At 31.4% G+C, this 12,794-nt stretch overlaps 1 protein-coding gene across 3 annotated transcripts in view; it reads left to right on the top strand.

The window, feature by feature from the left end:
- Positions 1-12,794, top strand: part of LOC134232806 (E3 ubiquitin-protein ligase rnf213-alpha-like) — a 33,325-nt gene that overhangs the window by 2,142 nt on the left and 18,389 nt on the right. The window contains exons 5-31 of one of the 3 annotated variants that reach the window (XM_062714783.1): positions 168-290; positions 485-605; positions 1,755-1,996; positions 2,114-2,196; positions 2,514-2,647; positions 3,164-3,259; positions 3,515-3,709; positions 3,889-4,055; positions 4,138-4,360; positions 4,623-4,793; positions 6,034-6,096; positions 6,835-6,944; positions 7,056-7,232; positions 7,858-8,014; positions 8,107-8,177; positions 8,610-8,742; positions 8,837-8,944; positions 9,168-9,253; positions 9,411-9,590; positions 9,846-9,957; positions 10,231-10,428; positions 10,835-10,971; positions 11,059-11,242; positions 11,432-11,566; positions 11,693-11,843; positions 11,926-12,064; positions 12,470-12,768. In XM_062714783.1, coding sequence (XP_062570767.1) covers positions 168-290; positions 485-605; positions 1,755-1,996; positions 2,114-2,196; positions 2,514-2,647; positions 3,164-3,259; positions 3,515-3,709; positions 3,889-4,055; positions 4,138-4,360; positions 4,623-4,793; positions 6,034-6,096; positions 6,835-6,944; positions 7,056-7,232; positions 7,858-8,014; positions 8,107-8,177; positions 8,610-8,742; positions 8,837-8,944; positions 9,168-9,253; positions 9,411-9,590; positions 9,846-9,957; positions 10,231-10,428; positions 10,835-10,971; positions 11,059-11,242; positions 11,432-11,566; positions 11,693-11,843; positions 11,926-12,064; positions 12,470-12,768 — 3,995 coding nt within the window. Of the gene's footprint in view, positions 1-167; positions 291-484; positions 606-1,754; positions 1,997-2,113; positions 2,197-2,513; positions 2,648-3,163; positions 3,260-3,514; positions 3,710-3,888; positions 4,056-4,137; positions 4,361-4,622; positions 4,794-6,033; positions 6,097-6,834; positions 6,945-7,055; positions 7,233-7,857; positions 8,015-8,106; positions 8,178-8,609; positions 8,743-8,836; positions 8,945-9,167; positions 9,254-9,410; positions 9,591-9,845; positions 9,958-10,230; positions 10,429-10,834; positions 10,972-11,058; positions 11,243-11,431; positions 11,567-11,692; positions 11,844-11,925; positions 12,065-12,469; positions 12,769-12,794 lie in introns of those variants that run through there. The other 2 variants (XM_062714784.1, XM_062714785.1) reach the window with 2 other exon arrangements.

Raw genomic sequence — 12,794 nt, 5'->3', positions numbered from 1 at the left:
TTGAAGTTAAGTAAAGGCAAGGCCCCTTTAGCCTAAAAAAGACAACAGTATGGGATTTAAATTTTTCGTTGGAAAAAAATCTTTAATACATCTGAAGAACAACACGTTTGATTTTTGCATTGATGAATTATTAAATTTATTGTTAAAATTTTAAATTATTTTAAAAGGTATGAAAAGCTAGAAAGACTCTGCAGGGTGATTGGGAATGAGTTTCCTCATGATCCAGATGAAACATATGAACTGACAACAGACAATGTGAAAAAGATGATGGCGATATATATGCGATTCAGGTGAATAGCTTATAACATCCCAATTCTTTGTCAGAAATTCCATGGAAAAAATAAAATCAATGATATTCCTTTTTTGGAAGGAAAAAAGTAGACAAAAGCTTTGAATTCTTGTTTTGAATTCAGCACTGGGCTGGCTTTTAGTGTTTTTTGTTAAATGAAACAAGTCATTTGTCTTTTAATGTATTTTTGATCAGATGTAACATTCCAGTCATCGTTATGGGTGAAACAGGGTGTGGTAAAACACGCTTAATTAAGTTCCTTTGCGCTCTACAGTGTCCTCCAGGGGCTGAGATAAAAAAGATGGCAGTAATGAAGGTAAACATTTTAATTAAAATGTGATTATTCTACATTTTTTATAATAATGTCCATTTCCTAACTTGTGAAAAAAGAAACAAAAAATTTTTTTCTCAACTACATATGAAATCCATTAATGGAAACTTAGTGATTTATAAGTGCAGAAATATCTGTTTTAGCAAAGACAAAATATTGTCTCAGAAGTATTGCTAAAATTTTAATCACTAAATCGATGATGTTGAATATGATAATTAATGAAAATTAAATAATTATAAGGAATGACATTCAAAATATTTTCTACAGTTTAGAATTTCGTGTGTTGAATTCAGCACTTCCCTAAAAGTGTTTTCATACATATTAAATGCACATTAATATAAAACTTTTTGATTAGATGTAACATTCCAGTCATTGTTATGGGTGAAACAGGATTTGACCATACCTTGAATATAGACAGTTTGTCAGCGCAACTCCTCATAAACCGCTCAAGAAATTCGTCAAACTTTGCAGGTATTTAGCACAATGTGTAGATGTGCATACAGTTCCGCCCTTATTTTTTCCAGGGGCTGGCATTTGGACATACCTTTTATATAGAGATGAACAGTTTGTCAGCGCAACTAAAACTGCTGCACAGGTAAACTTTGCAGATAAAAATGTGATTATTTTATTTTTCTGGGACTTTTTTTATAATTATATATATAGAGATGAACCATTTCCTAAACTCTTCATAAACCGCTGCACAGAATTTCGTCAAACTTTGCATATATTTAGGACACAATATGTAGATGTGTATATTACCAGGAAATTCGGATTCCATTATTTTTTCCAAAACTTTCCGTAAATTGTTTTTTACCTTTTATATAGATGAAATTCATTATATTTAAACTTTGCAGAATTTAGGACACAATATGAAATTGTGTATATTACAGTTTTAGCACACTTTCCAAGAGAAAATATTTTGTCATCACCACTCCTCTTAAACTGTTGTACATAGTATTGCTAAAAATTTAATCACTAAATCTAAAATGTGGAATATGATAAATAATATATAATTATAAGGACATTTTGAACAAATACAGATTTAAAGTGCTGTTTTATTATGTGTTTCAACGTTTTTTGGGGGAGCAACTCTAATTTCTTTTTTTTTAAATCAGTTGATTTGAAATCTTTAAGGTACATGGTGGTACAACGAAGAAACACATAATTGAAAAAGTGAGGAAAGCTGAAGAAACAGCAAAAGCAAACTGCGAGTCCAGTGGGAATCACATATTTACTGTTTTATTCTTCGATGAAGCAAACACTACTGAAGCCATTGGCAGCATCAAAGAAATCATGTGTGATGGGACGATTGATGGAAGACCGATTAATTTGAATGAGAATCTTAAATTAGTTGCTGCATGCAATCCTTACAGAAAGTAAGCAGTGTGTTGTTTATTGTGATAAATTAACACAAAAGGACAAAATTTTCTCAAACTTTTATAATTTTAAATACTTTTTTGAGATTATAAACATATAATAATATGGCATTTTAGACACCCAGATGAGATGATTGCAAGACTAGAAAAAGCAGGATTAGGCTATCATGTGAACGTGGAGGAAACAACTGATAGACTCGGTATGTTCTTCATGAAAAAGTTTCTAATATAAAAAGTTATAAATTTGTTTTTGTTATGTGTTTTCTACATTTGATTTTCTACTTTTTTTTGCATATATTTTGTACATTTTATATTCCAACGTATTTTGTGTAATTTTAACCCTTTTGAAGACATTTATTTGAATCGCTTAAATTATTTGATGCTAAAAATATATTATTGACTTTGAAGGTAAATCGATAAATTTTTATCTTGCTAAAATTTCCACTTAAACAACAACAACAACATCACATTATATAGTAATAACAACGTTAATTATATTAATTCTTTAATTAACTAGGTCGCATACCAATGAGGCATCTTGTGTACAGAGTCCAGCCTCTTCCTCAAAGCATGATCCCATTAGTGTGGGACTTTGGACAGTTAGACTCCACTGTTGAGAGACTCTACATAATACAAATGTTGAACCGATACGTACGTAATAGTTCGGGAGTTATCATCAAATATTCCTGATTTTAATATCTTAATAATCTATAAATTTGTAAATGCTACTTGTATGAACATACAAATTAAGGCGCTCAAGAATGAAAATATAATTCGTTTCTCTTTTATTCATTGAATTGTTAATTTAGTTGTTACTTGTTTTGCAAATTTATATTTAACAAAAATGAATTCAGTTGCTACAATTAAAGGGGAAATCAAGATGCGTTGAAGGATTTAGTAAATGGTTTTAAGACTTCTTTCAAAATGTAATTAAAAAATTTCTCTTTTTTTATTTAGAAAAAAATGTAACAATTGCAGCTCCTCGGTTAATTTAATACATATATGAATATATCAACTTCGTACTCAGTCGAGATGCTTCTCTGTGAAGTTTATATATTTTTAGGTCCACGTCATAAAAGAGCTATAATTTGAATGAATACGCGTATATACATTGTTTGGTTCAGTACTTATTTATTTTATTCATTTTGCTTTCTATCCAAAATTTAGATGCAAAATGGCACTATTCCTAGAACAAATGCAGATACAAAGATGGTTCTTGCAGATATTTTAACGGCATCTCAGGATTACATGCGGGATTTACAGGTGATTTCCCTGAATTTCCAATTCCATAAACAATCTTCATCTCATACAGTACTTCATACATGCATATTTGCTATGAATGAAACAATCTTGCAAGAAACATAAACAGCAAACAAGTAATAAAAAATCACGATGTGCACACATGATTTTAAACGAAAGAGTACAAAATGTGTTCTTTAAAATTAGAAACACAAAAGATATTAATTTATGTACAATAGTAGTTAAAGTAGTGTCTGAATCTTAAGATTTATTTAATAGGATGAGTGCAGTTTTGTTAGCCTTAGAGATGTCGAAAGAACTTTGAAAGTATTTGGCTGGTTTTACAACCAAACAAACCTTTTTGAAGAAATGGATGAAATCATCGACGATTTTACTGATTCGGACACAGAAACATCAGAAGATGAAGTTGTTGTTCATGAATTTGTTCAGACATTTGTTCATAAAGGTTTCAAGGTACATGTCCATACTGTATAATTAGAACATTTCTTTTTCCATTTGTCACAAGTCATTACTAAAACATTTAATGGTTATTATATGCATGTATGTAAATGATGAATGCTTTTATTGTATTTTTGAAGCAATTTGATTTATTGGCAAGATTACAATTAATAATTACTTTTTCTTATGTCAAGACAAGAGACCATGAGAGAATTACAAGATCAATTATACTTGCCCTTGGAGTGTGTTATCACGCATCTTTGAAGAATCGCGAAGTGTACAGAAATCACATATCAGGATATTTTAGACATCCCTTGAATCTACAAAGTGGTGGAAGACAGATAGAAAAAGAGATAAAAAAGTAAATATAAAAAATATTTTGATTAATTATCAACATTCTTGATGGACAAATGAATAGTTATTATTTTTTGTTGTTGTTGTAGATGTCAAAGAATATTCCTCGAGAAAGTGAACTTGAATGAAAACATTGCAAAAAATATGGCACTACGAGAGAACTTTTTCATGATGGTTGTATGCGTGGAGCTTGGCATTCCCTTATTTCTTGTTGGAAAGCCAGGGAGCTCAAAATCTCTTTCAAAGTCAATACTTGATCAAAACATGCAAGGAAGGGAATCCCATTCTGAATTATTCAAAAATTTCAAACAGGTGAAGACCTGCTTCTTCAGACTTTTACTTAAAACTCTCTGAAATCATTATATGAGTATCGGGGGTCATGCTCGTGAGCAAGGAAAATTTGGTTGGTACATGTAATGTGGATGATAATTCAGGGATAAGTTTGTCCCATGAAATAATAATGATGACTTCACAGTAAATTTTTTGTATGAAGTTTCATACTTTAGTAATTCAGTTATTGTTTATTGTGTGCACATGTTTTATTGTATATCACAATTTTGAATCCTGTTCCTAGGTTCAAATCATCTCCTTCCAATGTAGCCCTTTGGCTACTGCTGAGGGCATCTTAAAGACATTTCAACAAGCAAGTAAGCTTCAAGAGAACAAAGACCTGAGCAGATTTACCTCTGTGGTTGTTCTAGATGAAGTTGGTTTAGCAGAAGATTCTCCAAGAATGCCTCTCAAAGTACGTCTTTCAATAATATGTAAAATGATAGTTTAATTCGAAATCCTTAAAGCTTTTTTAATTGTTTAACATTTTTAATTATTTTTTTTCTTTAATTTCCGCAGAAATTTGTTATTTTACATGGGCATATCATTTCTTTCATTTGGACAAAAAAAAGAGAATTTTATGGTTTTGGCTTAATTATATTATATAAATGTCGTTTTCAAAAGTTTTGAAATTTGCTTCAATACTAATTGAATATACACTAGCGAAAAAAGCATGGAATACAAACACAAATTAGTTTTTTTTAAACAATGTTTTATTGTAAAATAATGAGTTTTTCTAATTATTTGTTGTGTATTTGTTCAGTTGGCGGACAGTCGCCAGTTCAAGACCCTTCCTTGACACCCCATAAGTCTAAATATAGGGGAATACATTAAACTTAGAAGGATCTTTTTTTAAAAAATCCATTTCTATCATTTAGATGAGTATTTTAAGAGAAATAAAGATGATCGAAAGGTTTCGGCATGATTATTATATAAAAATGTTGTATTCATATGTTTTGAAATTGCTTAAACGCAAGTTGAATAAACAAAAACGAGAAAGCATATTATTTTTACAAAACTTAATTTTAGGAACAAAGTTTACTACATTTTTTTTCTCTCCATAAAGGATTTGTTTATTGACGATGTTGCCGATAAGCCTTTATTATCCACCTAGAGACAAAGTTGGGAGAGAAAATAGAAATTTATCAGGTTTTGAATCGCGCCGGTTAAAAGGGTCGTGCTTAGCAAAATGGTCATTCATTTCAGGATCTACTGTATACAGGGTTATTTTCGCCCCCTGTTATTTTCGCCCTTTTGCGCTTGCGAACTATTTTGTTCCGTTTTAAATTCGCCCAGTCATAGTTTTGTTTAAGAAATTATGCTGTGTAATTTGAATTCACACCGTTTTAAATTTTTTGTTTGCCCTTCAAAATTTTGGAGGGCGATTACAAACTAAAATTTCCCTGTATACAGTATATATTCTATTGCAGGAGTTGCTCCCCTTTGTAGTATTTTCTTTTCTTTTCCCGTATGATTTTATTGTTTTAAACATTGTACTTTGAAGTTTCACATAAAGCAACAAAAAATACTGTCAAATGCAACGTTCATTTGTTGAACATGTACTATTAAGAACGTCTTCAATATTTCGAAATATTTGTTATGTTGATCTAATAAATCGCACCCTTTACATATTGTTGGTCTTTTTATATTGTTAGGCACTTCATCCGCTGTTGGAGGACGGATGCCCAGACGATGAGGAGTATCAAGAACACAAAAAAGTAAAATCAATTATCAGCATTTACCCTAGAACCTTGAAAATAAGACGGATTTTATAATAAGCATGTTTTAAAAATAAGCCACCTATTTCTTGCATTGAAAATTACTCGAAAATAAGCCTATGTTGAAAATAAAACAGTCATAAATTTTCTATAAATTCACGATGTAGGTTTTGCGGTGTCCATTGCTAGAAACTCATCATTTTCAAAGGTCATCGTTTTCAAAACGGGTGCACAGAATAACGACACAAGAACACTATTCTTTTAACTCTCACGGTAGTTAATCTGAATATTCTTTAATTAGAATGAACAAGTAGTTCTCAATCTGTCGATTACCATTTATTTTATCGATAAAAAGTCGTGATTATGTTCTCGTCGCTTACCAGTTTTTTTAATTGATAATAAGCCGCGATTTGAAAATAGGACGGTTTTAAAATAAGCCTCCACTTTCTTACCAAAACTTAAAAAAGCCGCGGCTTGAAACTTATTTTCAAGGTTTTAGGAAATGTCACAGTACGCTAAAACCATGTAAAACAGCATATAATATAAATATAGATAACGTAAAAATAGAGAATAAGAAATTACAGCTTAATATATGTAAAATTCATATTATGAAGGACCAATTATTTAAGTGAAAGATAGGAACATTTTTCATGCCAATGTAATAGTAATTCAGTGAATGATTTTAAATAAGAATTAGCCCCTTGCCTGCAGAAAAATAGTTAAATTTAACTGTTATAGGTTGCATTTATTGGAATATCCAATTGGGCCCTTGATCCAGCCAAAATGAACAGAGGAATTCTAGTACAACGAGAGGTTCCAGATGAAGAGGAACTAATTGAAAGTGCAAGGTAAATGAAATATGCATTAGAATATGTTTTGTTGAGTAATTTTATTCGTTCATAATTCTTTAGGCAAAATGAATATTTATAATAATTATGCATAATTTTTCTCTTTTAAAGAGGAATTTGCTCTACCAACGAGGAAGTGCGAGAATTGTTGGAGGACCTCATTCCTAAACTGGCAAAGGGTTATCTTCAAGTTTTCCAGAAAACAATAACTACCGGTGAATTATTTGGTACAACATCCAGAGACCAATTAAAAGCAAGAGAATTTTTTGGACTACGCGACTTTTACAGGTAAAATCTGCACAATTATAATCAGAAATCATCAGATAAATTTCGGATATGTTGCCTTCCAGAGATTGAGATGTTTTCTATCATTTTAGCCCTAATGTGTATTTAGCGTACGTCTGTAGTCCGTGAACTTCTCCCACTTTCGACTACTTTTAAAGAAACGCTGGGTCGATTTCAACCAAAATGCAGCAAAGCATCCTTAGATGATCAGACTTAAGTTGCGTACAACTTATAATGTCAACCCTTTTCCAAGAAAAAAATATAAAAAATACTGAAAATTTGGGGGCATTTTTCAAAACTCTTCTTTATAAGTCTTTATAAATGTTCATCCAAGGAAAAGCAAAGCCTTGATTAATCATATGTATATGGAAGCAACCTAAGGCTATTCAAATTGATCAAATGATGACCCCTTCACGAAGTGGATAGGATGAGATGACAACAAGGGTGAGCTTGTGGAACATTCACCTCTTGTTAGTTGATATGAGACAATAGTTATTCATTTATAAATAGGTGCGTTTTCATTTGCTGATAAGAAAATTCATAAACTTAGGGCCCACGGACCTCTGTTGTGTTTATTTATCTTTATGTCCTTCTTAAAGTTACAAACATATTACAATATGTATTAAAGCTTGGTAAAAATGATGTTTGCCATCGCTTCCCGGTCAATGGAAATTCCAACACCAAAGGACATTGCATATGTTATAAGAAGAAATTTTGGAGGATTGCAAGGTCTCGATCCAGTTGCAGAGTTTTCTGACTATGTGGATGAGTTACAAGAATTTAAGGTTCGAAGCTTTATTTAATAACATAAGTCTGATTCCGATCGGGAAAGATACATTTAATAATGTTTAATTTGAATTTGGTTTGGATATTTTAGGATGAAGAGGATGGTTTTGCAGCTGATGTAGCTCTAGTGCGAAAATGTCTAGAACACGGAAGTGTGGAGAGGTAAAGAACCTTTATTCTTTATCATCTGGACCCTAAATACAATGTATCTTTTCTAGAGCAATGTACATTTAAGGAGCATCTATTTTTCAATCTTTATACCATACATGCACTTTAACATGTGTAAGCACGCTGTTCTACAGATTTTATTTAATTATTATGTTTGCTTATGTGTGTGTCTAATAACATAAAGTGTATGATTTTGCGTCATTAAATTGATTTTGTAAAAATGAGATATGAGTGTTTAAACGATTTGGTCCAAATCTATCTACAAAACATTGCATATCCTCTGTTTTGTACACATAAAAAACGGTGAAATAGGACAGATTACATTTATTTTCCACATTTCTTTTGTTTGGAAATATTCATTCTAAGAGGTAAACTGTAGAAGACTAATGGAAGATGAATTCAGTGATTATTGTGATTACATTCCAGTGAGTCTCGATATGTTTTACTGCTGACTGAAAATTACAGTGCCCTTACTTTGCTTGAGCAGTTACTTACAACCGATGAAAATACACAAATATTGTTTGGCTCTAGCTTTCCAAAGGACCAAGAGTACATTGAGGTATCAAATTTATTGTTAAAAATTTTAATTTAGAAAATATAAATAGTTGTATGGAAAAAAATGTATAAAAAGTCTTCCTTTGTTTTGTATGTAGATTTGTCGGAATATAAATAGAATCAAAGTCTTCATGGAGACAGGAAAGACAGTGGTTCTGTTGAATTTGGAAAACCTTTATGAAAGCTTGTATGATGCATTAAATCAGGTACCCCTGTTTAATATGCACCTTTTCCTTCGAAAGAAGATTGTAACTCACTTGATTGCACATTGCAAAATTAAACATATATTTTATGTCAATAATTAGACATTTCCTTTATTATTTATTCTTCTATTATATCATATCTGCATTTGACTTGATTTCACATGGCAAAATTTTACATGCATATTGTTTCTATAATTAAAAATTCCTTTATTATTTTTATTTCTAGTATTACATGGAAAGTGGCTCTGAAAGATTTATCGACTTAGGACTTGGAACTCACAGAGTCAAGTGCAAGGTGGATAGGAACTTTAGGTACAAAATAAAAACTATTCTAACAGAAAGAAGTAGTGCTGGAAAATGATTTAAATGAATTTGAATTAACTTCAAAATCTTAACTTAAATTTGAATTACAATGTAACTTTATGGGGATGTCATATACTTCAATATATAATCAATTTACATTCCTTAGACTTATAGTTGTGGCAGAGAAAAGAGTTGTGTATAAGGAATTCCCCATCCCACTAATCAATCGTTTGGAGAAACACTTTCTTACCATGGAAGGACTCTTAACAAATGCTCAATTGCGACTTTCTAAGGAACTTACTCACTGGGTGGAAGAATTTTCTGCATGTCCCAGGCAAAGTGTTGGGTAAAAAATTATCCTCTTCAGATCTCACAATTGTTGTCTTTAGCTAAAAGGAGCAACAATTTTTGTGCAATAGCTCATAGTAATGTAAAATATTTAAAGATGAATTTGGGAATCTTTATGTTTAAATTTCGACCAGAGACATTTAATATTATATGTCTCTGTTTCGACTAAAATGTTTTCAAACATCCTATATAAAAAAAATGAAGATTTACAATGTATATGTTAATGGTTTGATTGACATGTTAAATCCTGCAGTCCGGAGGAAGTATTCATCGGATACAATCAAGACACATGCCCTGGAGTCATTCTTCAATCATGGGATCTTTGCACACAAAAACATGACAATGAAGACGACGATTTTATGGAGGTATTGGTTTCTGTTGTAGTGGTGAAAATATTTTATAGTAGTTATTTATAACGACGACAAGAATAACATGTATAAGTTGAAACTTTTCTTTTCAAGAAGAGGTTATTTTTAAACAACTGTAAGTCTGTAATGTATTTACCGTAATTTGCCATTCATATTATTGCATCTATTATATCATCGTGTCATGATATGAGTGAAAAATTCTGGAGAGGGACATAAAACAACATAAAATAAATAAATATTATTTTATCAGATATTTTATTACATTTATAGGATGTGCTCCGAACAGCCAAATATTTGTTGCTCTGGAGTTGTACGCCAGACGCTCTTTTCCGCCTTCAATTCAGTAGCCTGAGCATGTTTAGAGAGGAATATACTAAGGTTTACTTTGATCAGCAATGCCATGATAGTCTCTGTTCATTTTTACAACATCGCATCGATGAAGAAACATTTAGAGGCCATTTTATCCAGGTAATATTTTCATATGTTTTGCATCAAAGTATGCAAATTTTTTCATAAAAAGGACAGTGCTATTACTCAATTTATCGTCTATTGCAATTATATTTATGGAACTTTCCAATTCTATTTAATCGCTCATTGTTTAATTGGTAGATTTTCGTCAGACATGACACTGTGGCTTACATATACAAAGTTTGTATATGTATTGTTCGTAGGATTAGTGTCTCTTGAATCCTACGCATTTACTTAATCTTGGTCTTTATCAAAATACCATTGTAAACGTTTGTCACTGTTGTTGTTATTATAAGGAAAATTATGGCTTATACATTTGTCTACGAACTTCATGAACAACCCTTGTATTTTTATTTTGATTATATGTGGATGGAATATATCTGAAATAATTATGTTTTTCTACCAGGTCACTACTCATTCCAAGTTATTGTCAATGGAGGACAAGCAGGACATAGAAAACAATATTCCAATCTTACAAGGGAAAATAGCTCTGCTATCTTTACAAGCTTTTGGAACAGAACAACAATTTTCGCGACAAATTAGGTATACTCTCGCAATAAATGTTGTAAGTTGATAATTATTTTTTGTTGATTAAGACAAAACGTTAATTTTATAATTATTGCTTGACAGAGAGATTGCTCAGGAAAAATGTGGACTCCTCATTATTCAGTGTGACACAGGTGACGAGAATTCTAACCTGGTGTCATGCGCACGACATTGTGTTCAGAGGGAAATGAACAACTCTCGAGAATCTTGCATTATATTCCTTGTCCATCTGTCTCGAGTGTGTAAAGCTTATTTTACAGGTTTTCAGGTTAGCATTTTGAATGTTTTTTCTATCTTCTTTTTAGTCATTAGTATGCTTAAATGTTTGCTTCTTTACGCTGATTTCCTAGCAACTCTACATGTTCAGAATGATTTTCTTGCCAAATTTTCTTTGTTGACATTATTGTTTTTTTTTTTGTAATGAAGATAAAATGTTGGGATTTATGTTTTTTTTTAGACTGGATTATGGAGTTCTGTCCACATCGATGATCTACGTTTATCGACATTGCCAAGTGCCCAAAAGCTGTTTGAAATGACTCTTTCAGAACTATTAAATGAAAGTCTTAAAATGCAGTCAGATGGAGAAAAAAAGGTGCAATACTAGTATTTAAAAATTGAAGATTTATTCATTCTTTTAGATGACTGTAAAGAGAAAAAAAATTTCAGTAGATTTTCTTATAGCAATATGAAATGTTATACATTACAATTTCAAAAACAGATTTACAAAGTGGACATGCGGAAACTTTTTCTTGATTGTCTTCATCCGGCATTAGCATCCATCTCTGATATGTCAGAATCTGGTGAAACGTCTATAGACAGAGTAAAAACCGTATTTGCCCTATTGGAAAAAGAACATGGCCTAACACAGGGTAGGGAAATAAGTCAAGTAATTTGATAAGTCAAAATATCTGTGAAAAGTTCTCTATATATTTTTATTTCATATTCTCATAGGGCATTTTGGATATGTAGTCATGCAGCATCTAGTGAAAATTATAGCTCTTGAGGAGGAAGACCTGTCAATGCTTGATCACTCTAGCTTGGTTCAAAGAGCGGCAGATATAGGGAACATTAGCAAATGCGGCACTTTAAGGTATATTCTGCATCATTGATATTTCAAGTTATTCGAAGACATGATCGTGTTCCGAGTTCCTGAAAATCTTTCAAATAAGTATGCAGAAACTTCCTTTTCATCAAGTCAGCGAAATCTCAAACATACTTTAAACATGTACTTCAAACATTTTATTTTATAATCATGCAGTCATTTTATTAGATTTTTATTTATGGAATAAAAGGAAAATTTTATTTCAAAAAATTAAAAAGGGTAGTGACATAGTTATAATATGACATGGATATTTATTGCAATTTTAACATTACTTCCTTTTTAAAGAAATCTATTGTAAAGAAGAGCAGGATATTCAGCAAAATTCTAACAAACATGATCACAAGCATCTTTCATGCCCTTGTTAAACTGCTATTTGTTCTATGTTGGCCACAGGTCAAGCTGTAGCAAAAGCATTGAGGGAAGAGTAATACCTCTTTTAGCCAGGATTATCTGTTTCCTGGACACAAACAACAACCTGCAAATTTTAGACAATGCTTGTGAGTGTAGCTGGGTGTACATAGCTTGGATGAGAATGTTTTCTGCAGTTGATGCAAAGATTCTAAATAAAGAAAGGGAACTTGTTACTCAATCCACAGGAAAGAACATTGGATTCAAATCGATTTTTCCGTTTTCGTGGTTGCTCTTTGAGAACGTAGAGAAGATTCTGCAAAGTTGCTATGAGAGTAAAATAGGTATACATAGAGGAGTTTTAGTCAGT

Source organism: Saccostrea cucullata, unplaced genomic scaffold, assembly GCF_032062105.1.
Source record: "Saccostrea cucullata isolate Sc308-1 unplaced genomic scaffold, CSIRO_AGI_Scuc_v1 ctg190, whole genome shotgun sequence".
NCBI lineage: Eukaryota > Metazoa > Mollusca > Bivalvia > Ostreida > Ostreidae > Saccostrea > Saccostrea cuccullata.
Note: the sequence above shows the minus strand (reverse complement) of the source record. Positions and strands in the feature narration are given on the sequence as shown.